At 40.8% G+C, this 26,225-nt stretch overlaps 1 protein-coding gene across 2 annotated transcripts in view; it reads right to left on the bottom strand.

Moving 5' to 3' along the window:
* sema3b (sema domain, immunoglobulin domain (Ig), short basic domain, secreted, (semaphorin) 3B) overlaps positions 1 to 26,225 on the bottom strand; it is an 88,596-nt gene that overhangs the window by 12,407 nt on the left and 49,964 nt on the right. For both annotated transcript variants that reach the window (XM_078254571.1, XM_078254572.1), the window contains exons 2-9: positions 19,501 to 20,114; positions 17,217 to 17,374; positions 14,958 to 15,020; positions 5,062 to 5,181; positions 4,306 to 4,399; positions 4,001 to 4,120; positions 3,710 to 3,852; positions 2,870 to 2,984 (exon numbers count right to left, since the gene is read on the bottom strand). In XM_078254571.1, coding sequence (XP_078110697.1) covers positions 2,870 to 2,984; positions 3,710 to 3,852; positions 4,001 to 4,120; positions 4,306 to 4,399; positions 5,062 to 5,181; positions 14,958 to 15,020; positions 17,217 to 17,374; positions 19,501 to 19,711 — 1,024 coding nt within the window. In that variant the 5' untranslated portion in view covers positions 19,712 to 20,114. The remainder of the gene's footprint in view (positions 1 to 2,869; positions 2,985 to 3,709; positions 3,853 to 4,000; positions 4,121 to 4,305; positions 4,400 to 5,061; positions 5,182 to 14,957; positions 15,021 to 17,216; positions 17,375 to 19,500; positions 20,115 to 26,225) is intronic.

Here is a 26,225-nt window from a genome sequence, read left to right as displayed (position 1 = left end):
TAATTACTCAGTCAGTCATGACACAAAAGACAATCCACTACAGCTTTGAGCAGTGGTTTGCAAAGATTTAGAAAGATTTAGTCTGATTAAAACATTCTTTTACACTTGTCAGATTGTGGTCCGCCACAAACAAGATGCATTTCTGACTAATGCATTTCTTAACTAATATTAAAAAGTAATGTGGTGCAGGTATTTCAGTAGAATATTTTCAACAGGTTCAGATCAACACAATTATTTCTACAGGGAGGTCCTTTCTAAAGATTTGGCCTCAGGTATGGTCACAAATCTCTTGGTCAAGATAAGAGACTCATTGTTCATATGAGATAATGTGATTGACAGATTTAGCCTAAGGTAGGGTTAGGATTTGGAAAGTTCTTCCACTTAGTAGTTCACCTTTCACTGCGTCACGAGATAAGCATAAAGACAGATCATATTATGGCCCAGAGATATGGTCAGAGAGATCAATCATAAACAAAGCTGAAACTGCTGCAGATGCAGTGCAAACCACATTACTGGAGGTTTGGTGTTTCTCTTTGTGAGACGATACATTGTCCTGTGTTGTTTACTTTAGTCAGAAAATGAGCATTTTTTAATTAGTTCAATGATTCCCCTAAGTCATGGCATTTGAAGGAAAATGTATTTAAGTTAAATGGGATTTCTTCTGGTCTGATTGTCATGGTTTTACATGTTAAAATAAAGTGCATATTTTGTGCAGTTGACCATTAGTGTACTAAGCCCGTCAATCTTCGAAATTGATTTCAGACAAAGCTCGTGGAAGAGCTGCTAACATTAGCCTGCACTCTGATACACAGTAGTAGCATATTTCACACAGTGGGGGAAATACTACACAGTGCATGTAGTAGTCATGAATGGGGCTTTTTTTAAACATAACCTGTAGCCCCACAAAATGTAGTTGGCCTTAGCTTAAGCTAGTTATTCAGACATGCTTAAATTGGAAGCTCATGTTAAAGAAGACAAACACACTGTCTAACCCATTCCTAGCACAAAATAAAAAGAACAAAAGGCTAAAACAAGACACTACCATATTTAAAGTATTGCTCTATGATACTCAGCATGTGGACAAATTTTGAGCTTGACAGGCCTGCCCTGCCTATCAAGGTTGCTAAGCTATGATTAGATAATTACTTGAGGAGGGGTTTAGCAAAGGGCCTGTATGAAGCCATATTTTACTGAACTGAATACATAAAGTACAGATAGGTTTTATCTCTTGGTTGTGAATATTTACAGTATGAGTACAATGCTCGGGTGAACTGGCACCAGATGTTTGTGGAACAATCCGAGTGAGTTTAGAGTTAAGTTATGTCTTCTTTATTATGAAAATATTTCCTCTACCCACAATCCATGCTCCCCCTCCCCTCTTCCTGATGCTGTCTAATGAAAACATTGCCTTTTGTGATATGAAGACTCACAGAGACAAGCCTGCAACGTAGTATGAGCCCACAGCAACAACACTGGCTTCCGAACCGATCAGGCCAGAATCTATTATTCACTCATGCATTCTTCAAGTCTGCAGGAATGTGGGGCTAAACAGTAATCTACAATTGAGGTCAGAAATCCTGGATAATTTATTATGCTTTCCTCGACTTTCTTTCCCTTTGCACTTACAGAGTGTGCTTTCAACGGTTAAAGCACGGTTGGAAAATCAGCCTAAATTTTAACTCTTTGTTTTGCTTTTTCTAACCTCTGAAAAATTGTATTATACTGTACACCAGTGATGGAGTACTCCTGGCCTCGGACTCAGACTCGAGTCTCTATTCTCTGGACTCGAGTCCGACTCGAGAATCTATTCTCTGGACTCGTGACTGAGGACTCGAGACTCGACTCGGACTCGAGGATATATAAAATCGGACGTTGGATGAAGTTTCTGACTTTAGTTATAAAAATGTGATATAAGATGTTACACTTTTCCTGTTTCGGGCTCCAAGACTGGCCGGGAAGCAGCTGGGGAGACATTCCATCTGATGTTCTTTTGGGGGTAACACCCTTTACTTCACCAACCGTATTAACAAAAGATGAAGCCACTATGTCTTGAGAAGCTTCTTGTTTATTGTTAACTGTTAACTGACTTTACATCATCTTTGGGATCTTTTTTTTCTCTCGCTTTTTCCTCACAGCCACACATACGCTTCTCAGTCGGACACCGCTACAGCTCGCTCTCCTTGCTTGACAACACACTCACTGACGTCACTCACTTAACTCTGCATTCTCGCTCTTACTTTCACTACTCTCGTAACAAAGGAATTGATATTGATATATGCAACTGTAGTGCATGATTCTCGGGCTCCCTACTACATGTTCACATTTGGAAAATGCAGAGAGATGCGCCCCGGATCGTGAAGTTCGCCTACACAGATTTTACGTCCAATGCTGGAAAGAGCAGCGCTAAATGTTGTTTAGAAAAAAGTCATTAAATAAAAGCCCTTTGCAATCGTGACAGTGGTGTCATTTTTGTTTAATGTAGACCCTCTTTTATTAGTATATCAGCTCTTTAAAGGTGCCAGAGTGGAGAAATGTAGGCAGTCTTGGAATTCAACACAGACTCAACCTTGACGACTCGACTCGGACTCAAACACTCTGGGGACTCGAGACTCGACTCGGACTCGACAGTTGGTGACTTGACTACAACACTGCTTCACACTGCACATGTGTTGGATGAATAACGTCGAAAATGGGGACATAAAAAAGAAAACTAGACCGGTTGAGCAACTGGAGTTGATTGACTTCAGTATCATGGAGGCCCTTCATTTCAAACACCAATAACTATCACATCATGCTTCTTCAATGTGATTTTAGGCATAATTGATACAGTTGATACAGTACAGAATCTCTGTCTGCAGAGTGAACTTACGCAGCTCGTCAAAGTATGTGTCGCTGCCGTCGGCTCCTGGCACCGAGCAGATAAGACGGGTCTTGAGGAATGTCGTCCACTTGTTCACCAGACTTCGCTGACCGCCCATGTCATTCTGATTTAAGACAAAACAGCATATAACGTTAAAAAAGTGTGAATAAAGAGAGGAAGAGCAGTGTTATACATTGGGCACCAGCATCTTATCACCACTTTACCAATTGTAACTATCCAGGCTGAGTTTGCCTGATCCGGACTAGTTTTACTACACCCACTGTAGTGGCAACATTCTTTGCCGCTATTTGCAGGATGTAAAGGGTTCTGACTCATGTAGACCACCATGTCCAACTTCAACATGCAAAGCTATCCCAAGAACGAGGCTTGTAGAAAGTGAAAACGGTTTATTCCATGGATGTGATCAAAACAGAAGATGAACAAAAAGTGCTGGAATATCCAAAAAAATGACCTTGTGCTAAAAAATGACTTTCCTATAAGCAAAAATACAGTCTACAGTCAGCGATCTACAATCAGTGGTCAGAACAATTGTTGCTCCACATCCTGCTCTGTTGAAGCCTAACCTACACTAACTTCACTTAGAAAAAAAGACACTAGTCTGTCAATAGCAGGACAAACTAGTGGAGTGTGAGTTTTAATAGGGCAAAACACAAACATCAAAGCACATTCTACAACATTCCCTGAATTCTAATGTATATTGGACTACATATTTTTTATATGTCATAAACACTATTTACTTTTGCAGTGAAAATAAAATACCAAAAAATATTAACAATACAACATGGCTCTTACACCCACTTTAATTAAAATGATGAACAAATCTCTCACCCTGCAGAGCTGTCCGATGCGGGAGTAGGTGGACTTTCCCAGCCCCTGAGCCTCAACCGCCGTTTCGCGGAAGAAGAAAAATACCTTGTCATCATCCTGGTTTTCACTTTCTGGGACCCAAAAGGAACCAACAAACTTTGGTTCTGGTGGACAGAAACAAAGTCGTCTTAAACAAGTTGTGAGTGTTGTTTATTAACACAACCAGATTTTAGTTAGTTATAAAGTGAACCAAACTAAAAACAAATTGATACCTAAACTCACACATAAACACAGAAACAAACACAAACAGACCATTTAGCCAGCGCGAGTCATGCTGTTCGGTGCGGATGGAGGGGCGTTTCCCCAGGCTTCTAAAGATGGTGAAGTCCCGTCCCATTAAGTCTGTGGCCACACCTGCATATAGCTCATCACCTAGGAAACAGAATTAATCAATAACTCCCTGATTGGACATGTGACCTTTACTGATGATAAGGTCTATACCATCCACCAAAATCAGCTTATATATAGCATGACAATAACATATTTCAAACCAGTGTAAGTACAATCCTGTAGTTAAGGGATAACCAGCTCATATTCATTTGGATAAGTTCAGTTACCGACGAGTACAGATGCAGCATTGTGGCGAGGATCATACGGACTCTTCCCTTTCCCGTCCTCCACCTGAGAGGGGTCAATCCTGAACACATGGTCCTGATAGAGAAAGAGGACAGGGAGAAATTGATTTAAAAAGTGATCACACATACACTATGTTTTCTTTTGTCAAAACCATAGTCAAACCGGGAACTTGAGCTAAGCATGATGGATTTGTCTGCACTCTTTGCCATAATTTACCTTTTCTACAGCGTCTGTATCAGACTCCAGCTTGCTTGAGTCAAATGCTAAGCTTTCCAAGCATAAGCAACTGCTGGATATCGGATGTCAACATTCATCTCTTAATACACATAAATCTTGTGTTTTGATGTGCTTTCCTGCAGTTTGTTCGGATTATGTTCTCACTTATAATGAACAGGTTGGCGGAGGACTGAGGTTTGCTGTGTGTGTGTGTGTGTGTGTGTGTGTGTGTGTGTGTGTGTGTGTGTGTGTGTGTGTGTGTGTGCGCATGTGGGTGTGTCTGTGTGTTTGTCTGAGTTTGAATAACTGTTTGCAGGTGAGAGAAAACAAAGTTTAATATCAGTGTAACTGCACCATGAATCGCAATTGACTTATAAAGTATAATTATAAAATTGATTCAGGCAAAACAACTGGTGTTTGAGATAGTGTCTCTGTACTAGATCATGATGTACTTAAACAAGGAAAAATAAAGAAGGGAATACTGCAGTCTAGCAGTTTGTGTTGTTTTGTGTATTCCTCACCTCCATCCTGTGTCCCACCTCCACAAAGGCACAGGTAGGGTGGAAGGCCCCGGTTCCACAGGCGTACAGGTGGGTGCGGTTATAGTGGTGCACAATCTTCACATAGTTCACACAGTCGGACTGAAAGACACACACATAAACACAGTTTCAGTTTACCTATGAATAGCAATTTGAAGGGTATAGTCTTTACAAATAAAAATAATCGATTTGGATCTTTCTTTTTTCCCTACATCCATGATGTGAATGCTGCTTCAAAGCAATATACACCTGCAGGGATAACATTCTGGTAAAAACTGATTTTATTTACATCTATTGGTCTAAAATGGTCACATCCAAATAGTCTAAAAGATATTGGTGTGATTTGGCTTTAACTAATCTTATTTGCTTGTACAACGTCACTTCAGGTCACTAAAACCAAAAAAATACCATTGATGTGACCTCAGTTAGCTGCTGCCCAGTATAAAAGTGTAAAAACAAGTTAATATGACAACACAAGAGAAAAATACCCGTAAATCCAAGACAGACGGATAAAACGTGGACTATCTCTCTCTCTTTTGGTTTAGTGCTGGACATTCCTCACATAGCTCCTCTCACCCTGTCTGCTTGTGACAACACTGTCGAGTCCCCAGCTCCGCCTCCAACACCCTGTTGTGACAGCCTTTGTGTCTACAATGTGTGTCTACTAAGGGTAAAATGGTCATATGAACCGCCATGTCAATGCACACAAATAATAAGCGCCTGGAACTTTGAACTACTCAATATACAGTATATGTTGCTGGCTAACTTACACAGTATGTATTTCATATAACACACAGACATTTTCTGCATTGCAGTGGGTGTGAAACACTGTGTTTCAGTTATCTTCTACTTTTTTCTAAAGTTTTCCAGTTCAGTTTAGTGGAAAATTTTTATTTCACACCTCTGAGTAGTTGTGTATCATGCTTGACATTTGTTTGACACATTTGTTGGCATATGTTTTATGCCAGCTTAGTTAAAACATTTACATCAGTAAATCTCAGTTAGGTGAAAGAAAAACTGAACCATACAGAGCATAAGACAAAATACACTATGAAGAACTTCCTTTTAAAGGAATAGTTAGACAATATGGTAAATACAATATAAGCTAATATAAGAAATAAGCTAATAATAATATAATAGTAATAATAGTCCGGTACATAACCCCCCCCCCGCTAAAACAACAATGTGTAAGTTTTTGTATGAATTAAACAAAAGAGATATAACATGTTAGTTAATGAGCTTCAGAGGTGCTGGTGGGTAGATTGGGTTAGTTGAAGAGCCAGGCTAACCGTTTCCTCCTGCTTCCAGTCTTTATGCTAAGCTAAGCTAGCCAGCTGGTGGCTGTAGCATTTAGTGTGCAGTTATGAGAGTGGTATGGATCTTCAGATCTAACTCTAAGAATGCAAACAAACATAAACGTAAGTGTATTCCCCAAAAATGTAAAACTTTTTTTCTTTTAACAGCATACTTGCTTGACGTTTGTATTTACTCTTTGCTTCTTGTCTTTATAAGCATCACCTCACTTTTTACAACAGACCACTTTCTATACCATTTTTATTTCTCTTCCTCCTTTATCCTCCTTCACATCATCAATTTTCAGTATCCTTATCCCTCTCTGTCTGTTCCCTCCTCTTCTTATTAGACAGCACGTTATTGACCCGCAGTCACATCTGTCCACGTCGGAGTCAAGTTACAGTAAGCTGGATCTCAGGAGACAGCCGGAGGAAAGATTTACTGTACACTAACAGACTGGATGGCACACATTCTTTTTTTCTGGCCAGAGTCCTTATCTTAACACCAAGCTTTAAAGTGATTGGCCCATTTAAGTGAAGCGAACATTACCATGATGATTATCAGTGATCTTCCACCCCAGGGCTACGTAATACATGATGAGCTAATATGGTGCTTTCAAATGTCTGTGTTGTCATTACAATTACTTCCGTAGTCTACAAAATAAGACCTTGCTGTCTTTACACACTACTGTAAACAAACACACCAGCTATCACATCTAAATCTCTCCGTTTCTCTCCTGTTTACTTTTCCCCAGACAGGCCACTGTAACATCTGTCTGTCGATCAAGTTACAGACACTGTTGGACCCCAGGGGCCCACTAGAGAAGAGGTTCATAAAGGCATGAATCTGAGCATCAATGAACAATTGCCCTGTGTGCAAAGCCTGCAGATTCTTCCTAATTTAATTTGGTAATATTCATGTTTTTATTTTGACTTCATTTAAAGTATGTTTGTGCCTAAATGTACAGGACACTATATGGCTTTGTTATTAATCTTCCAATTGTGTCCAAGATGGTAAAACTATTTTGGCTTCTCTACATTTTGTGTTTCAAATTTCCTTTAAGATAAATATTGATTAATGAATGTATGATTGAAGGTATATAATATAGTTCTATTTCTCTCTCCATCTCTCTATGATATACAACTTTACTCTCTTCTTTGATCAAATGTCTTTCTTTATAAGTCTGTTCTGTCTTTCAGCCTAACCCAAGAGTGACAGACAGGCCAGGTTGTGAAAGCAGCAACAAGCGGAATTGTGGCTCATTAGGCCTGATAAACACACACACACACACACACACACACACACACACACACACACACACACACACACACACACCTCAGTGGTTTACAAAAGCCTGCTTTTCAACCTTTGAAAACCACTAGGGGGTTAGATGGAGTTGTGTGATTATATACATACTTCCGTGTGTGTGTGTGTGTGTGTGTGTGTGTGTGTGTGTGTGTGTGTGTGTGTGTGTGTGTGTGTGTGTGTGTGTGTGTACATGTGAAGGTGTTCAACCAATCGACAGGCCCATTAAGCTGTTAACAAACAGGAGACCTCTGTTTCCTGTGAAAGGGGCACACACACTCCACTTTTACCTCCACCCTCTGGCTGACATGCACATTTTACACAATGAATAAACATACACACACTTAAACTCACACCTCACCAACTTCCGAACACCCATATTCTTCCGATAAAACATACTCGTGCTAAGTTTTAATCAACCTTTTTTTCCCATTATTACCAGTGCTTGTATCTGAAGCAAAATCTCATCCTACTCAATCTAACTCCCATTGAATTTTAAGCAATATGTGTGTGTGTGTGTGTGTGTGTGTGTGTGTGTGTGTGTGTGTGTGTTTGTGTGCGTGTGTGCGTGCGTGCGTGCGTGTGAGGGCAGAGGAAGGTGAAGGAGTCAGCGGACCGGTAGTAAGACAAAGTCAATTCTTTGATGTGACAAAAGAGAGCGAGAGCAGGAAAAGAAAAGGTAAGAAGACAGAAGACGCTTGAAAGACCTTGAAAAGATCAGAAAGGAAGGAGGAGAACAGGGGAGGTGAGTTATGCCAGCCATCACATTTCCTCAGTGTGTGTGTGTGTGTGTGTGGGCGGGGGTGTTAACTGGCTAACCTTTGACCTACCACTGACTCATTAGTTGAAAAAGTGAGCAAAACGCAGGCTGTGACCTCACTGCGGCCTGAGCGTTAGGTCTTGCCTTCATGTCTTATAAAGCTCTATTGTTCCTCAATGGAAGTCTTTGTTTCTTTTTCTCTCTTTATCATTTCCATTCTAGAAATGATTAACTCGATCTATCTATTTATAATTTTATCTATTATCTGTCCTTCTGCTATTTCTCTCCATCTGTGTCCGTCTCACATTAACTAGGTTTTCATTCAAGAATAAAGTCCAAAGGAAAGTACAATTTACTCAATATTAATATGATTTCTCATGCAACTTAAAAGTTAAAAAAAATGGATATCAAAGGCATTTTTTTAATCATTCTTCACCCAATTGAAACTCACATTTTAAGCTATTTTATTGCATAATTATAAAAATTAATATAGAAACAGAACTACCGTTTATCTTTCTTTCTCAGTTTTGATTTAAGTCTGAGAGCAAAGAGCCCCAGTGGTCCAGCAAACTTAATAAAGTTAATGGCTGAGAGCCTTTGACTGAACACAGAATGATGGTGCACAGTATACTAGAAGACCATTAGATACACAACAGAGCACAGTGTAATATCCCAGGAATGCCGTTGATTGCTTCTGCTGAACAGGACAATGTAGTGTTGACATTTGTCTGACATATTTTTCCTTCGACAAAATGATTCCTGGATGCTGATCTTCTACATACAAACTGTACAGCTATAATAACATCACTAAGGAACCCATCAAGGCAGAGCAGGATTTCCTTTTTTGATTACTTGGATGGAAACATGTGTTTCAGTTCCTGTGTTTTCAGTAACTGTGTGTGAAGTGAATACCCACACAGTGATGATACACCAATCTACTCAGTAATTTTAAACAGTGACAGTCTAATGATGCTTGGTGGTTTTCAGGAGCATGCTGCTTCAAGACACCTGCTAAAGGTCCTAATACTTAGATGACTAAATATAGGTATTTTGTTAGTGCCTCCCAAAACGACCAATGTGAGTATTTGCAGATCCGACTCAATACTAGAGGCTTAAATCTATAGATGGCAATGTTGGTTGGTTGATATCTCAGCAACTATTGGATGGATTGCCATGACATTTTCTATGGACAGCCGTGATCCCCAGTGGAAAACTCTTTTGTGATCCCCTCAATTTTCTGTGCAACCATTAGATTAACATTTTGGTTTTGAGGGAAATGTCTCAAAAACTATTGGATAGATTACCATAGAATTTGGTAAGAACATTCACGTCCTATTCAGAATGAATTGTTTGGCGATCCCTCAACATTTCATTTAGTGCTATCAGCCTGCACACATTTATTTATTTGTCAAATACTACTAACTCTAACCCTAAATCACTGAATTACCTGCAAACCTGATATACAGTATATTCCCATCAGCCTCAGCTGTATTTCGTGTTAAGTGCCAAATAGCAAATGTTAGCATGCTAAGATAATAAACTAAGATGGTGGACATGGTAAACATTATACCTGCTAAACATGAGTGTGTTAGAATTGTCACCGTGAGCATATGAACATGCTGGCATTAGCATGCTGACATTAGCATTTAAGCACCGCTGTGCCTAAATACAGCATCACAGAGCCGCTAGCATGACTACAGAGCTTTAGTCCTGTTTTCAAGATAGGCAACAAAAAGTTATCAGTTTTAAACAGCCTCAGCAGGAGACAACTGTAGCCTCTGCAATTTTACCTCAGCAAGGCCTCAGTACACAACAATCGTTGCCTTGGCAAGCGACAATTTATGACTCCGAAGGCTACAATTGTTGCCTGCTGAGGCACAATTTTTGTAAAATGGATGGTAGACTACATTTCTGACGTGTTTTCTGAGGCGTTTATCGTCCACTTTGCTTTTTACACTTTTCAAATGCTTGAACAAATGAACAATGCTGACAGGTTCATTATATGCAGGGCCTTCTGTGGTCAAGAAAAGACTATTTGCATGTCAAGAAAACGTAAACATTAGTTAATTTAAGCCATTCAAACAAATGACCAATGCTGGTGTTTTCGTGGTGAGGACATTCTCAGTCAACCTCACTCAACCTCTTTTTCCACAATGTCCCAGTCGGTCAATGGATTTTAACTGGTAATCTTCTTTTAACTGGTGTTAACATGACAGCATAAATAGGTTTAAATATGGCTCCAGCTCTACAGTCAGAGTGCTGAGTCAGACTGAGTGTCTGGGTGAACTGTCAACTGTTTACTGCTACTGTCTGACTGTGTTTATGTGCATGTGTCTGTGTTTGTGTTAGTGTGTATGTGTGCATGTTAGGTGGCTTTCCTGTGGTCTATGGGTGTGTGTGAGTGATGAAGGGACTATTACTTGTCTTTATGTGGGATACTTCTTAAGCCCATCACAAGCCTAGTGTGTATTTATTGAGCTACTGTGAGTGTGTATACTCTGCTGGATAACTCATTTTTGAGGTAACTAGCATTGCAGTTCATTTATTTGAATGTATGTAATACAAAATAATGCAATATACTGTACTGTATGTCAGACAATCCAGCAAACCTTTCCTGCTTTTAAAGGAAAAGTTTCACATTTTGGGAAATATGCTTATTTGCTCTCTTGCTGAGAGTGAGATGAGAAGATTGATACCACTCTTACAGCCTGGATTTGTCTACTGACAAGCTGTGGTTTTATGCAGGGTAAAGGGCTGGATTATTTCTTGGTCAGACGCACTTCTTGTCGTCACCGTGAGGTTACCAAGCAATTAGCTAAGCCTTGGTCTTTTATGCTCAAATGTGTATGACATGGGCTTTCAAAACAGTAAATGATTTCCATTACAGTCTAAAACAATTGGCAGCACATATAGTGAGTAAATTGGTAACACAAAAGTGTTCTGAGATGATAGGGAAGACATAGGGCACACAAATGTTCACGCTATCCCCCACCATACTGTATGGTTGCCCCGGTTCCAGACCTCTAAATCACCGTCCACATTTCTACTCCAGTGATGAGGATCAGATCCCTCACTGGCTTCCCACCGGAGAACCCTAAAGACTGTGTTCGGTGGGGTACCTGGCCAAACTAGAAGCAAACCCTGCCAGAATCCCTGTGGCGTTTTCCAAGGCACCATCCCTGTGTCATGAAGAAACTTCTAATAAAGAGCAATAATGTAATATAAAGTCACTGCAGTGTAAAAAGATATGTTTAAGCTAATTAACAGCTTACAATTAAGCATCCCCCAATACGTCTTGTGTACGTATGTACAGTATGCTATAATGTGTGTACATGTGCAGCGCATGTGCTAATAAGCAGCATACATTACAGTGTAAAAGGTGTAAAAAGACAGATACAACCAGTAAAAAGGTTAATACGAGGGTAACTGCATGAGAAGAAAGAGAAAAGATTTCCACGAATGAGTACGCAAGACGATGGGATCGTAAAAAACATGAGAAACCTTTGGTTCCCAGAGAACAACTAATAGAGATACAAAGAGAGCAAGGGAAAAGAGCAGGGCTCAGATAATAAGAGAGAGAAGTAGGAGAGAGAAGATATCCATTGGGGGAAAGAGATATTGGCCTCTTCCTACAGAGAAACACACTTCTCTGTAATTAGGGTCAACGGTGTAAGGTCAGCTCAGTTCTCAGTGTGTGGGTGAGTGTTCACAAAGATACTATGGGTTAAAAGGAATAGGAGGGGAGTGAGTGTTTAACAAAGGATAAAAATAACAATCCAAAGGAAGAAAGGCAGGAATAACATCTAACCAGGGGAAAACTCCTTTTAATGCAACATTTGTCTTCAAAATTCCCCCAAATCTTTATTTTATTTTCTTATCTCTTTCATACTCCGTCTCCCCTTCCCTAATTCCTCTGGAGCAATTTTACTAATTCTCTCCACTACTCCCTGTCTCCACTGTTACTTTCTTTTTTTTAAATACACACACAGGTCACATACACAGAAACCTGCGCGTGCACACACACACACACACACACACACACACACACACACACACACACACACACACACACACACACACACACACACACACACACACACAGACAGACTCCTGGTCAGGTGAAACTGGAGCCTGGGGTTTTGAATGAATGGAGCTCGTTGTCTGTCTGCTACAGCTGTGTAATCACACTGATGAAGGGTTTGTTTTACACACACACACACACACACACACACACACACACACACACACACACACACACACAAAGAAAGACACACACACACACACACATTGGATACTTAAACATACATGAACAAATGTATACACACACTGCTATATGAATACAGTACAGTACATAGGCAGATTTGTGTCAGTTCGCATTGATGGGAAGGTACTGTTTTACACACATGTACACACCGATGCACACACACATATATATGAGTTAGCTAATTGTGTGTGATGTAATCCTGGGTGGTCTATAGGCTCTTGGTGGCCTCTACTTGTCGGTCAGTGAAGCCGAGCTTGCTCTGCCCAGACTCCATCCACATACATCACATTTAGACACATAATCATCACATTCAGTATTTACTCGACATATTCTCGGAAACTAAATGTTCCTCTTGTGTAGATCAAAATAGAAAATCTTGATTTTTAAACTTTTTTTGGCAGCTAAGAAAAAGTGGGACGGAGCAGGGTGGCCTATGTTTTAGGAAACAGTCCTTAGAGTATTACAAAAGGTCATGAGTTCAATCCTGGCAACATGTAGGAACCATGTACTACAGTATATGCTGTCAATGAGGTCCCTCGCTGCACACTCACTGCATTTGCAAGCACACAGGAAACCATGCAGCTTTTTATTTAGGATTTTATAATTTAAAAAGTATGATCTTGCGACATATTTCGTATCATTCCTTTAATGTTGTTAGTCTGTTAGTCCTGAAAAGAACAGTTTTAATCAATCATAACATACCCTGCAACCTACTGTAATGGAACCTAACACGTGTTTACATGCTGTGAGTCAATAAATAGATTTCACCTGTACCTCAGACCTTATTTTGGAACCATGGCTCAATTACTGTGCTTTAAGGGTCTGGCGAGTCCACACAGCATTCTGGGATGGGAGTGCTCTGGTTTATTGGCATTTCTTTAAACCAATCACAATCATCATGGTTGGCGCTAAGCACCGCACAGAGTAACGCGCCTCTGCAAAATAGCCTCGGGAAGAACTTGTTTGGGTGGAACATGTGTACATTCAAAGGTTGTTTTAGTCGTGCAACAGAAAACTCAGATTGCACAGATAGTCTAGCTAGCTTTCTGGATTTACCCTGCAGAGATCTCAGGAGCAGTTAACCATAGTCCTCATAAATCAACGCTTCCAATCAATCCTTATATCCCCTTGCATCCAGCAATACATATGTGACTCCCACAAATGTATGATCACAATTGTTATGTTTGAAATCTTATTATATGTATTTTTCTGTGAAAGAGACGAGGTTTTAATGTATTCTCAGTTTATACTTTTACAAGTGTAATTATACACTTAGGCCACAAGGGGGAGTATCGTTAGGTGAGCGTTAGTTGTAACAATGGCCGAGGCTTCTGTCCCTCAGACAGAGGACAGCCTGCTGAACAAGCACAACTAAATTATCCCGTCTCTTCTTTTCCTTTCAAAACAGGGCATATTTATCTGTTAACAGGTTACTCATGCTTGAGGCCTGTAACACATACCCCCGTGAAGTATCTGTGATGCACATGCTCTGTTGTAAAAACTCTGAGTTAAACTTTGTAATGTCTATACTGTGCATAGCCAAGAAATCAGGTCTCTCAGGAATCTACTTTTAACCCAGTTTTTAGCTGTGCTAACTGGGTTTATCTAATTCTTTAACCAAATTGAAGTTTCTCATTTACAGTACATGACGTGTACAAACAAATGGCTTGGAGATATGCTGAGTTTGATGCTAAGCCAGTCAGATAAGGTTGAAAACAAAAAGATTTTGAGGAAGTGATCTTACCACAGGGCAGGTCCAAAAGTAGGAGTGTTGCACCTATTATTACATGTTATCTGTTTAGATGCGGTGTTTGTGTCTTGTGATGACTCCCATGACTCCAGTGGATTAAAAGGTAGCATTGTGTTGCACTGGGTAGGAGTGGACAGTCCTCCACGAGGAGCTCCTCCCAGGGGTGTTGGACTGGGAGGAAAAAGGGGACTCTGTACCCAGGGCCCTCATGTGAGGAGGGCCCACAAAGATGCTAGAATGAATAGCTGTGGATGCGGGGAGGGGCCCATAGAAAATGCCTTTCTACAGGGCCAAGAATTTTGTGCTACGCCCCTGGCTCCTCCACCCTCTTGTTTAAATATGTGTGTAATGTACAGTATGATGTCTGGGGCTGATGAGGAGTGAAAAGTGTAGATAACTCTTTTCACTTTGGTTAATAATAAGTGTGGTCTTTACATTTCCTATGAGAGAATATGTAATGCACAGTTGAGGTTTGATTGAAGGTGAAGTGGTGTGAAGTGACTTACAGTGATATCCTTGCCAGCCCAGTTACACTCCTCCCTCCAGTCGACGGGAGCGGGCCAATAGATCTGAAACACAGCAGGCAAAGGTCAGATGATCCTGTCGCTAAAATCTGAATTCGTTATCTAGATTAATTTACTAATTTAAAGTATGCTTGATGTGCATTTATAAACATTAAAAAGTGTTTGTTGTTCTAAATTAATAATACCCTTCAGCTCAAATGAGACCCCTAGAAGTTTGGATGAGTGAAGGTTTTCATCTCACTTCCCTTCAGCCTCTCCATACTTTTGTCCAACTTCACTTTCTGTATTCTCTTCATTGCTCTTGCATCCCTTCACATCGGCTACTTTCTCCTCTTTCCTCACCTCCTCATCCCCCCACCACATTGATAAACCACTTCAGCAATGGTGAATCTGCACACCCAGGTCATAAATCAAGCTTGCCCATATACCTGAAACCAACAGAGGCTTCACATCTAAGGCACCAAGCATGTCATTTACTCCAAACAGCTGTGAACAGATGTTTATAGTGGGCTGCATTTTGTGTGTATATCTATGTTTTATTTGTGGGTCTCTGTGCATTTAAGTGCATTTAGTGTTTTTACCAGTGTTTACATACATGTATAAATGTATTGTCTGCTCCATTGTGCATATTCAACTCTGTGCAAGCATCCCTTGGCTATGACTATTACATACTCCAAAGGCAAATGTTTCAATCAAAAGATTCTCATTTAGATATTGATCACAATGTTCTTTTGGGATAAATGCTCTCTCTTCATCTCTGACCACATCTTTGATTTTTGCTCACTTGAGTGGTCTCATATGGGCAAGAATACAATTCTGTCATTTTCAAAGGAGCATCTTGGTAAAATGTGTCCACAGTTTTGAATATTTCTCTTTCTTCCATGCCTTTAGATCCACATGAAAACAAACTCATAAAGTGCATGTGGCATGACAACAGTATTAAATGATCCACCCCGTGCCACTTTAATCTCCTCTATCTAGTTTGTCAACTAAAGTAATAACATCAATTTATGATAAGAGACACATAAAGTCTCTAATTAGATCACAGTTCAGGTAAATACATCTCTTGATTAGGTTTACAGGAATGTAGACATGAAAAATACAGTAATTACTGCTTTGTTTTAGAGACAAAACATCCTGCGCTCATGAGAATTTCAAACACATTACAGTTCATTAAAACAATGTGTAGAAAGTGTTGAAACCTCAGCAAAGTAATGACTTATTCATTAGTAATCAACAAACATTCCATACCCCATCTCTTATGCTGTTATTCTGCTGTGTGGCAGTAAAACATTAATTAATTAAGTAGGGCTGTCAGCATTAACGCGTTAATCGCGATGAGATTAAAGACAGAGCATAACGCGTTATAATTATGTTCATCACGTTAATCGCATGCACTGCGATTAACGTGTGCTGTTACCAAATAACATATTCTACAAAGAATTGCTACGCTCTAGAATCTTTGGCTGCTACTATTTTGACCCTTTTAGGTACCTTTACTTGTTGTCAAGATACCCATAGACAGTAACATTAATGGACAAGGTGACGCCGTAGACTTCCACGGAGACCAGTGAAGTCTATTAGAAGCACTGTTCCAGTGATGGCTGAGCGTTACTGCGCAGCCACAAACTGAGCTTGACGACGTAGATGTGACGTGAGCATCCTGTCTGAAAGTTGTAAGTCTTCTGGTAGCTGTGCCAAAAGAAATCTGAATCATTCTGAATCTTGTAGAGATGGAGAGCGTAGGTATATGTAAGGATATAAATAGGCACAGGCTAATTATTGCTAACTAAAATGCTAGTTAACATTAGTAATTAAACTTAAACAGCTATTGTAAGTCAAAACTGCCTGCGAGCTTCTCCTGACTATACAGTAATTTGTCTACTATGCGACAGTAAGTCGCGTGGTTATGACACAATCGTTAGCCTATTTTTACAAAAACGTATACTACAGAGCCATAACGTGAGATACAAGGTAATGCAGCCTTTTATACATTGTCGTGTTTCTTTAGAAATAAACATTGGACAAATAGAGTCTTTTAACGCTTCAGATGTAAAGTTATTCGCTGTCAAAGTGACGCCAAAATGAATGGCAGTCAATGCCATGTATGTAATCATGTATTGTTTGACAGCCCTAGAATTAAGATTTTTACATGTTGTCTGTCCAACAAAAATAGTTCCTGACTTTTTGTGTTTTTGTTTGTTTGTTTGTTTTGTTTTACAGATTTTGGTTCTGACCAACCTTGTGTTCCTGCTTGGCGATGTTGTCTAATGATAGCGACAGCAGGAAGTTCTTGGCCCCAACGAAGAGGCGGCCTCTTTCTTCATCCAATAGCAGAGCACTAAAGCAGCATGAACGCTCCAGCTCGAACCGCCGCACTCCATGAAACTGCTGCAACTCTGAAATTGCACAGATATTATGATAGATATATCAGATAGATATAATAATATAGATATTATTACAGGATTATAGAGGGCAGCACCCCCTAAGCTGTCTTCTGTTACATGTGATATACTGATGGCATCCCATACTTTACAAACAACCCCTTCCAGTTAATGTGTACTGTTAATGGTCCTCTGCTTCTTCCATATGTACAGGAATAGACCAGAAACCCCCCGTTGATGAGTCCAGACAGGGTTGTACAATTTATGATATAATGATAATATAAATAATAATATATGATATAATTTATGATATAATATGTAATGATCGGGCTGTTTGACCTTTCATTGTGAATCTTGTTGTATGTCACGTGCAAACTCTCACAAGCTAACTCACATTGTGCTGTCAACAGTTAGGCAAAATAGAAATAAATACATTTTCCATGGCCATTCGTGTCTTGAATAAAGTTGTCTTCAAAGTTTAAACAACCTCAAGTCATCAGAGTCTTAAGATCCGAATCGGTTAGTTGGCCAAAGGGCTGCAACAAGTCATCTGGTTGATAAAGAAGACTTACTTTTATTATTTATTTTATTTCAATAACATTTCTGGGATGTGTCCTAAGCCCAGTGAGATGTGAACAAGCAGGACAAACTCCTCTGACAGTATTGGTTTTAATGGAAATATTGAGTGGCCATGCTGTTTCCAAACTGGCAAGAACAAATTCTAGGGGAACAGTGCCCAGGAAAATTCAGCTTGTATTTGTAAATTTAAGCTATAATAGTTACCCCAAACCAGTGGAAAAAACTGTGATCTTGGCCAGAGAAGCTGAAGAAATAAGGGGACTGCATCCTCCCCTGCTTGCCTGCACTTAAACCCGGAGCTAAAAAAAACAAAACAAGACCAAGGCCCTCCCTACTTAGACTTTAAAATGGCTTTATTAGTCTGCCATTGTTGTAATGAGAATTTATGACTTTTATTAAGACTCTGACGCCACCCAACAGCCGCCTGCATGACATCAGGGAACTGTAGGTCTACTGCTCGTTTTATTTTAACGTGCCATTTTCAGCAAATTTGTTATTAATCTGTTCCACAATGCTGTGATGATAATAACACTGGGCCCAAAGAAGACACATACTGAAAATGACACCTGTTGATGACACCTGTTCTCTAATACATGTTAAAATAATTCTTATTATTATATTAACAGGCTATAACATTCAGTAACAGACAATATATATATATATATATATTAAATGCCAAAATCTGCATGTAATTATGTTAACAACCCAGACAGACAGACAATTGACCAATTTACATTGTCATCCCTTTAGCTGCACTGCTAGGGTAGTTAAAAAGAGTCCCTTTGGGACTTGAATTACCACATTAAAGAGTTATTTCCTGCTTATTACATATCCTATTACAAAAGGCATTACAGCAAACCTGTTAATCAGCCAGACACTGAAATCTAGATTAATAAACAGACTGCTGATGGCTATGTCTGGCTTACTTGCAGGCTAAATGAAATCAAAAGTCATTTCAGTGAAACACAAGGTCATTAGGATCTATTTTAGTCCTTCATGTGTCAACTAAAACTAGAATATTCTGCTGTCTTTCCATCCTGTGTGTTACATGTTACTACCTTCAGCCTAAATTAAAGGGAGGACATATCTCAGCTGGGCAGACGGCCTTCAGCAAACCTCAGGTCCTTGGTGAGTTAGTTCAGGCTGTAATTGCTTTCAATGATGGAACACGTCCCTGGTTTATGTGGTTTTGTTGGGCATTGAGCGGTCTTCTTCTAACTTACAATGCTTGATATGGTGTGTGTCTGTGTGTGTGTGTGTGTGTGTGTGTGTGTGTGTGTGTGTGTGTGTGTGTGTGCATGCGTGCGTGCGTGCGTGTGTGCAAATCACAGCAACCACAAATTACAGCTGGCTGCTGTTCAGTACTGTTTACTTTGAAAAGGATATGGCAGAATCTCACATGAAACAGAAATTGTGTGTGTGTGTGTGTGTGTGTGTGTGTGTGTGTGTGTGTGTGTGTGTGTATGTGTGTGTACAAAGTATATATTATGTGCAGTGATAGAGGCAAAGACTCCACCGCACACAAACCAAATTTGCATTCTTAACACAGCTTTGGTTCTTACCTTTGTATGAGAGCTTCATGCGTGGTGAGGAGGAAGAAGAGGAGGAGGAGGAGGAAGAAGAAGAAGAGGAGGAGGAGGAGGAGGATGAAGATGTGGAGGAAGTACGCGTCATGGTGCCGGAGGAAGCATGTGCGGAGGCGGCCAGTCCCAGCAGGAACAGAGAGCTACAGGTGACCATCATGGCCACCATCATCATCATCATGGTCATCATCTTGGCACGCTTAGAACAAACTCAAACTGTTAAGTGAATTTATTGTGGTTTTCAGCTGGATTTCGGCCTAGATTCCACTTAGCGTGAATGCCCAATTTTTGTCTGTATATTAGATGCAGTCCACCCGCCTTTGGACTGGTTTGAGCTTGGACCTGTTTGCCAAGGATTCAGAATCACCTCAGCTTTGCAACCCCAAAACAGATTCTCCCTCTTGCTGTTTGCTTTGGCAGAACCTCACTCTCTTACAGGCTTCCTTTCCAATTCTTCATATAGGGTGTAATCTGTATAACGCCCTGCTTGGTTCTGAAGAGTCTCTGTTGGCAGATTCACAGCTACTCTCATGAAGGTCAACCAAGTTCACCTCTCACATCCAAGATGGGACAAAAACGTCACACATGGAGACCTAAGAATAGAGACAGAAAGGGAGAGGATTTAGAAATGGACACTACTAACACACAGTACGTTGTGCCAGGGATGCCCCTGCACAAGCACACACACACACACACACACACACACACACACACACACACACACACACACACACACACACACACACACACACACACACACACACACACACACACACACACACACACTGGCGTCTGAGGTATATTTAGTCAGAGTCGAATTGATGCCCCTGCCAGGATGTGTTAATGCCAGCCTCCATTATGGCAACAACACTATAATCTCTTCACAGGGACAGTATCCAAAACACACACACACACACACACACACACACACACACTGACCATGATGATGAAGACTGTGTATGAGTGTGATACAGATATGCCATGTCCACTGCCAAGCCAAGCCCCCCCCCCCTTCTCTCTCGCTGCCTCCACACTGGCAGACGGTGTCACCAGATGAGATCTCTTCAATGCTCAGGACTAATGAGCCGGCAGTGACATGGATGGATGTATCAATGGGTGAGAGCATTGGTGCTCAACAGAAAGTTACTTGTGAGTGAGTCAAGAAAGAGAAAGCAAAAAAACTGTTTGCTTTTGTAATTAGATTTGCAATCAACATTGAATTATACTGTAGTGGATACATGACATTAAAAGTTATACAAAGCTTTAAAATGTTGTTTTTTATAATCTTGTTTACACAAGGCTTCTTTAATCTCATCTCGGTTTTTCGGAGTGCACGGGGACTTGCTGTCAATTGAGCATGGTCAGGGAGTATAGAAAAAAGAATTATAAAGTCATTTGAGAGCTGGAGTCAAATATATAGTGGCAGATTTGCTTTTGTTTTCGGAAAAATCCCCAATAACTTTGTGCCTCAGTTGTGAGTGTGTTGTTGTAAACCACAACTCTACCACAGCAGGAACAGGCATGAGGTCACCGGTTTGTAAGCCTACATGTATATGAATATTGTGTGGTAAAAAGTGTGCACGGGACAGACACACACTCACACACACCTCTCTTTCAGTACTTTGGACCCTGTGGTCGGCCGTAACAATAAAGCCTTTCAGTAGGAACAGTCTCCTTTATTATATTACACCTCACAGTTGGCACTCAGTCAGTAACAGGCAGACAGTCTGCTTTTCTCCCTCTTCACTTTCAATCTTTGCTTCTTTTCCCTCTCCATGCAGTTACCTTTATCTCTGTTCTTCAGACTGGAGTCATATATTTTATCTTACTTTTTGTGGCAGTTTCTATTCAATAAGAAGCTTTAAAATACTTAAGGAAGCCCATGTGGACAAAATCGGCCCAACCCCTCAAACTTATCCAAATCATGCAGCCATATATGGCCTAGACCCAAGGAGCATTTCAGCTTCTAGTGATAGAACACAGGCGAGTGTGCCAACACCCAGCTGCTTTTATCCCAACTCAGCTGGCGATGTGGTGGGCCTCTAGAAGACTGCAATGTAAGGTAACACCTGTCTTGCGAGAATAACTACAATGTGGGTCCTTAAGATGCCACAGATTTGCTTTGTTTATCACAATAAAAATATATATTTGGTGTATGTGTAGTGGTGGTTCATCTATATTAATGGAGGATTTCTTGACTTAACCAGAATTGAAGTTTGATGGACTCCTCCAGTGCTGCTGTCAGTGAGGATGACTGGGTGAAGTGAGGTTTTGAGCCTGACTCACTATCATCATCTCAACCATCTGTAAAGCATGCTGAATTTTCAAATAAACCCCCCAAATTCACCTAATTTGTTTTTAAGATGGAACATCCTTACATTAATTTCTAAATTTCTGGCACAACTATATTGCTGAAAGCTGCGGTGGTCACTTTTAAGCACACATGTGCATACGGAAAGATGAGAATATACACACAAACTACACACACACACACACACACACACACACACACACACACACACACACACACACACACACACACACACACACACACACACACAGACAGACAGACCCGTCCAGGCTGTTGGCACAGAGTTTGATGAATAATGGAGCTATTGAGGCGTGGAGACAGGAGAACTCTCATAAGCTCACGGGCTCTCAGGCCACAACACAACAGGACAGAGCTGAGCAGGAACATAAACTCCCACATATCTTGCAGTATGTAAACACACACACACACAGACACACACACATGAATGGACAAAAGAGCACATACAAGCTTTGAACCGCACACAACCTGCTATCTTCTGCCAAACTCGCAGTCCACAAGTGCACAATGATGTGTGAATCGTCTGGAATACTTTTATAGTTTTGATCTGCTAAATTCAGGTGTGAAGCAGAAAACATCTAATTTGTGTGTGTGTGTGTGTGTGTGTGTGTGTGTGTGTGTGCGTGTGGCAGAATGAAAGACGGTGAAACTGTTTGTGTGTGTGCTGAAGGTTCTACGCTGAGCTACAAAGACGCTGCAGTATTTCAAAGAGAAGGACGTCAGCGCCCTCCTCAGCTGCAGCTCCGTGACACACAAACAGAAACACATATACAATTCACATCACAGTCCCTGGGAGTGACAGGGGCAGCGATGAAGCCCTTACACTCCTGCAGGCTGCTATAAAAGGAACGGCCGGTCCCATTGTTCCTCTGAGTCTCCCCTCAGCATGTGTGTGTGTCTTCCAAATCTGCCATCATGAGTTGAAGAGAGCATTATTGTTCCTCGCACATCCTCGTCCCATCCCAGAGCGTGCACAAACACACGCACGCGCGCGCACACACACACGCACACACACACACACACACACACACACACACACACACACATACACATACACACACACGTGTATATACACGTGCAGGAGCATTTATACTCATTTATAAACTTCTTCTTCTTAGCACTTAAATCTGCAAACACACACTCACAAATACACAAACTCCTTGCATGCTCCATAATGCATCTTAATAAAAAAACAAAAAACATTGGGGCCGCTGACACTTGCATTCAGTTCAGCTTCAATAGACATGGAGCAGCAGCAAGCCAAGAGGGAGTGGATTAAAAATAAAGAGAAAGACAGAGACAGATTCTTTAGAGGGGTGGGGGGGGGCTAAATAGACACACGCAGACAAAGCAGCCAGCCTCCAGGGTGAGACAGGCTTTTCCGAGTGAGGTTAGAGTGCAACCCTACAGTACAATAATGAATAAATAGATATCAGCAGTTTAACCTGTAGCCCTCCACTACCACAGGTTAGAGAAGAGGAGCTGGAGAGAGTAAGAGACACTTAGGGTCTAATCGAGAGGAACTGACAGAGGGAGATGCAAAAGTAGACAAGGAAAGAAAAGATGGGGATGAGAAAACCATAAAGAGTAAAGCTATTAGGAAGAAAGTATGATAGAAAGGGTGCACTATGAAGGGCACTAGGGAGCAAAGGAAGCAAAGAAGGTAAAAAGAGATAGTGAGAGAGAGAAAAAGAGGGAGTAGGTATAAAGGTTGCGATGGGAGACAGCAGGAAAACAAACACAAAAGGAGAAGAGGAGAAGGCAAAGAAATAACGAGGCAGAGGGGAGAAAAAGGTGGAAAGGAAGAGACAGAGATGGAGACAGAAAAGTGTGAGATGGGGAAAAACTTGGATGACAAACTGTGGATGGAGCAGTAAGGAAAGGAGGATTATTAGGAATCTGAAAAGGACATTCTGTAGGGGAAGGAAGAGGAGAGAGAGAAATGTAAAGCAGGGAAAGAGAGATGATAGAGGGACAGTAAGAGAAGGGGAAAGCAAGAGGTTAAGGCAGTAAGGACAAGGGACAGACCATATACAAACTTTGCACCACTTTAGCCCTGTCCCATGGAAAAAAAGAATACGATGGCTGGAAGGAGGGAGGGATGGAGGAGAAAATGAGGGAGGCGAGAGGTGATGAAGAGAAAGGAGCCAATTGTTTCGCCTGCAGGGAGAAAAGAGTTTCCCTGGCCTGTGACCAACATGTCTAAGCCTCCCTGCGACGTAGAAATGAAAGGAAGGAGGAATGGATCGAGTGTAGAAGAGGAAGAATGAGGTGGAGAGGGTGAGGAAGGAGGGAGGGCTCTCAGCTTTTCACAGCAAAATGACTAAAACAGCAGGTTACTGGTGGCTTTTACACTGTCTGATAGGGGGTAGAGAAGGTTGAAGATTAAGCATATTATAGAGGATTTGGAATACAAGGACACAAAATTCACATCTAGTTCACCTGACACAGTATGTGTGTAAAACAAAGAGAAAAAAACATTTACAAAGAACAATCCATGTGAAAAGATGAAATGTAGTGTTTGACATGCTAATAACGGAGCTTTTAAAACAGAAGTGAGTTGAGGTACGATGGGAGAAAAGGAGAACAGAGGAAGGGAAAGTGATGAAGAGGAGCCGAGGGGAGAGAATTGAAGAGGCAGGATGGATGCAAGGTGAGTCAGTCAATGGGTGAGTCAGAGGGGAGCTGGTCGGGGTGGGTTCATTGAACTACTACACTGAAAGCGATAACATTTCCTGTACAGTAAATGGTGAAAAGTGTTTGTTTTTTTGTACCAGTCTCCATATAACAAAGAGAATTTTATCGAAGCGAGTCATTTCAGTGCTAATAAAACACATCTGAAATGCATTGGAATTGCATGCACATGTTTTACTAACTGACGTTTTTACTATTCTGGCGTTTTACTGCTATTTGAATCAAGTTCATCCATTTGCCATAAGTCTGATATGTGTATCATTAAAAACTGCTTATATACAGCATATCAGAATGCAGAGAAGTAATGGTGTGTGCATTCATTCTATGTATTCATCACATTGTCAAGACTCCCATCTGGGGACATGATTTAACTTTGGAAATAATTAAAGAAAGGGTTGGTGTTCAGCATGTAATTGTGATGGTTAAGGTTGGGGAAAGCATTAAGGGACTGAATGTGAGTCTTCACAAATACTGTAGAGAAGTACAAGGTGTTTGGTGTTTTAAGCCCCCAACGTCGTCTTCCAGGCAGCGCTGCATGGAAGGCACTAGGGTTAGGCAAGGGTTAGGGTTATGGTTAGGGTTAGGTGCCTTGAAGTCGGGTCGCAGCGCTGCCTTGAAGTCGACGGTGGGGACTTAAAACACCATCAAGCGAAGTACAAGTGCAGCAGGAATGTAAAAGTTGGACCTCCAAACTCTTTCCCACCTCTGCAGTTGTACCATTTAAAGCATTGTTGTGTTTTGATTCTGCTCAGATACAAATCTGCTTGGCTTGCAGGTCTGATTGCTTTATTCCCAGAAAAGAAAAAAAAAAACATGAAAAGCCGAAAGCCTTAAATGTGCAGAGAGAAGCAAGAGAGGAAGAGCAGGTGATGCAGGGTTGCGAGGACTTTTACAATGACTACAGCTGTGACGTTATTGGTTTGAGCAATGAGATCATTTTGCTTTTGCGGAATGGAGAGCTGAGCAGTGCCTCATTTCTCTTGAAACTAGTAAAAGAAAGGTTGATAAAGACAGACCACTTGCAAACTTAAAAGTACAGGATAATACTGTTCTGTGTTGTAACTGTGATATAAGTGATCCATAAATGTTATTCATGTTGAAAGTCAGAGCTAAGAGTGAAGGTGAAAGTTAGGTTGATGCAAGTCTTTACAGTGATTACAGTTACACAAATACATTTCCGAAAAGTGTAGTGTGGCTTAGATGTACAGTCTTGTTTTCAGTGGAGGGTCTTGGGACAAAGCTGTAAATTACACACACACACACACACACACACACACACACACACACACACACACACACACACACACCAAAAGTGACTACTAGTCTTTATGGGATTTAAATGGAAAAAACAAAGTGAGAGAGAGAAAGCGAGTCGATCCGGGGCTCGAGAGCTTACTTGTTCTGAAAGACACAGAGAGAATGAAGGAGCCGGGGAGGCTACAGCGCTCTGCTGGTTGCTGGTATCGAGCCATCTGGCCCAGCATCATTAATGGAAAGTTTCCCAGCCTGCGAACCCATGGCTAGTATTTGTTCAGTTTGGCTAAATTATACTTACTAGTCAGAGTTTGAATTGAAACAAAGTGGAGTCAACTAAACCTGTGGCTGGTGTCCAAAATTAAAAAGTTGTTCACCCTGCCAAACCTGAGTGGTGTTACTCATGATTATTGATATATTTTCAATA

Source organism: Sander vitreus, chromosome 7 (genome assembly GCF_031162955.1).
Source record: "Sander vitreus isolate 19-12246 chromosome 7, sanVit1, whole genome shotgun sequence".
Taxonomy (NCBI): Eukaryota; Metazoa; Chordata; class Actinopteri; order Perciformes; family Percidae; genus Sander; species Sander vitreus.
This window is presented reverse-complemented; position numbering and strand designations above follow the sequence as displayed.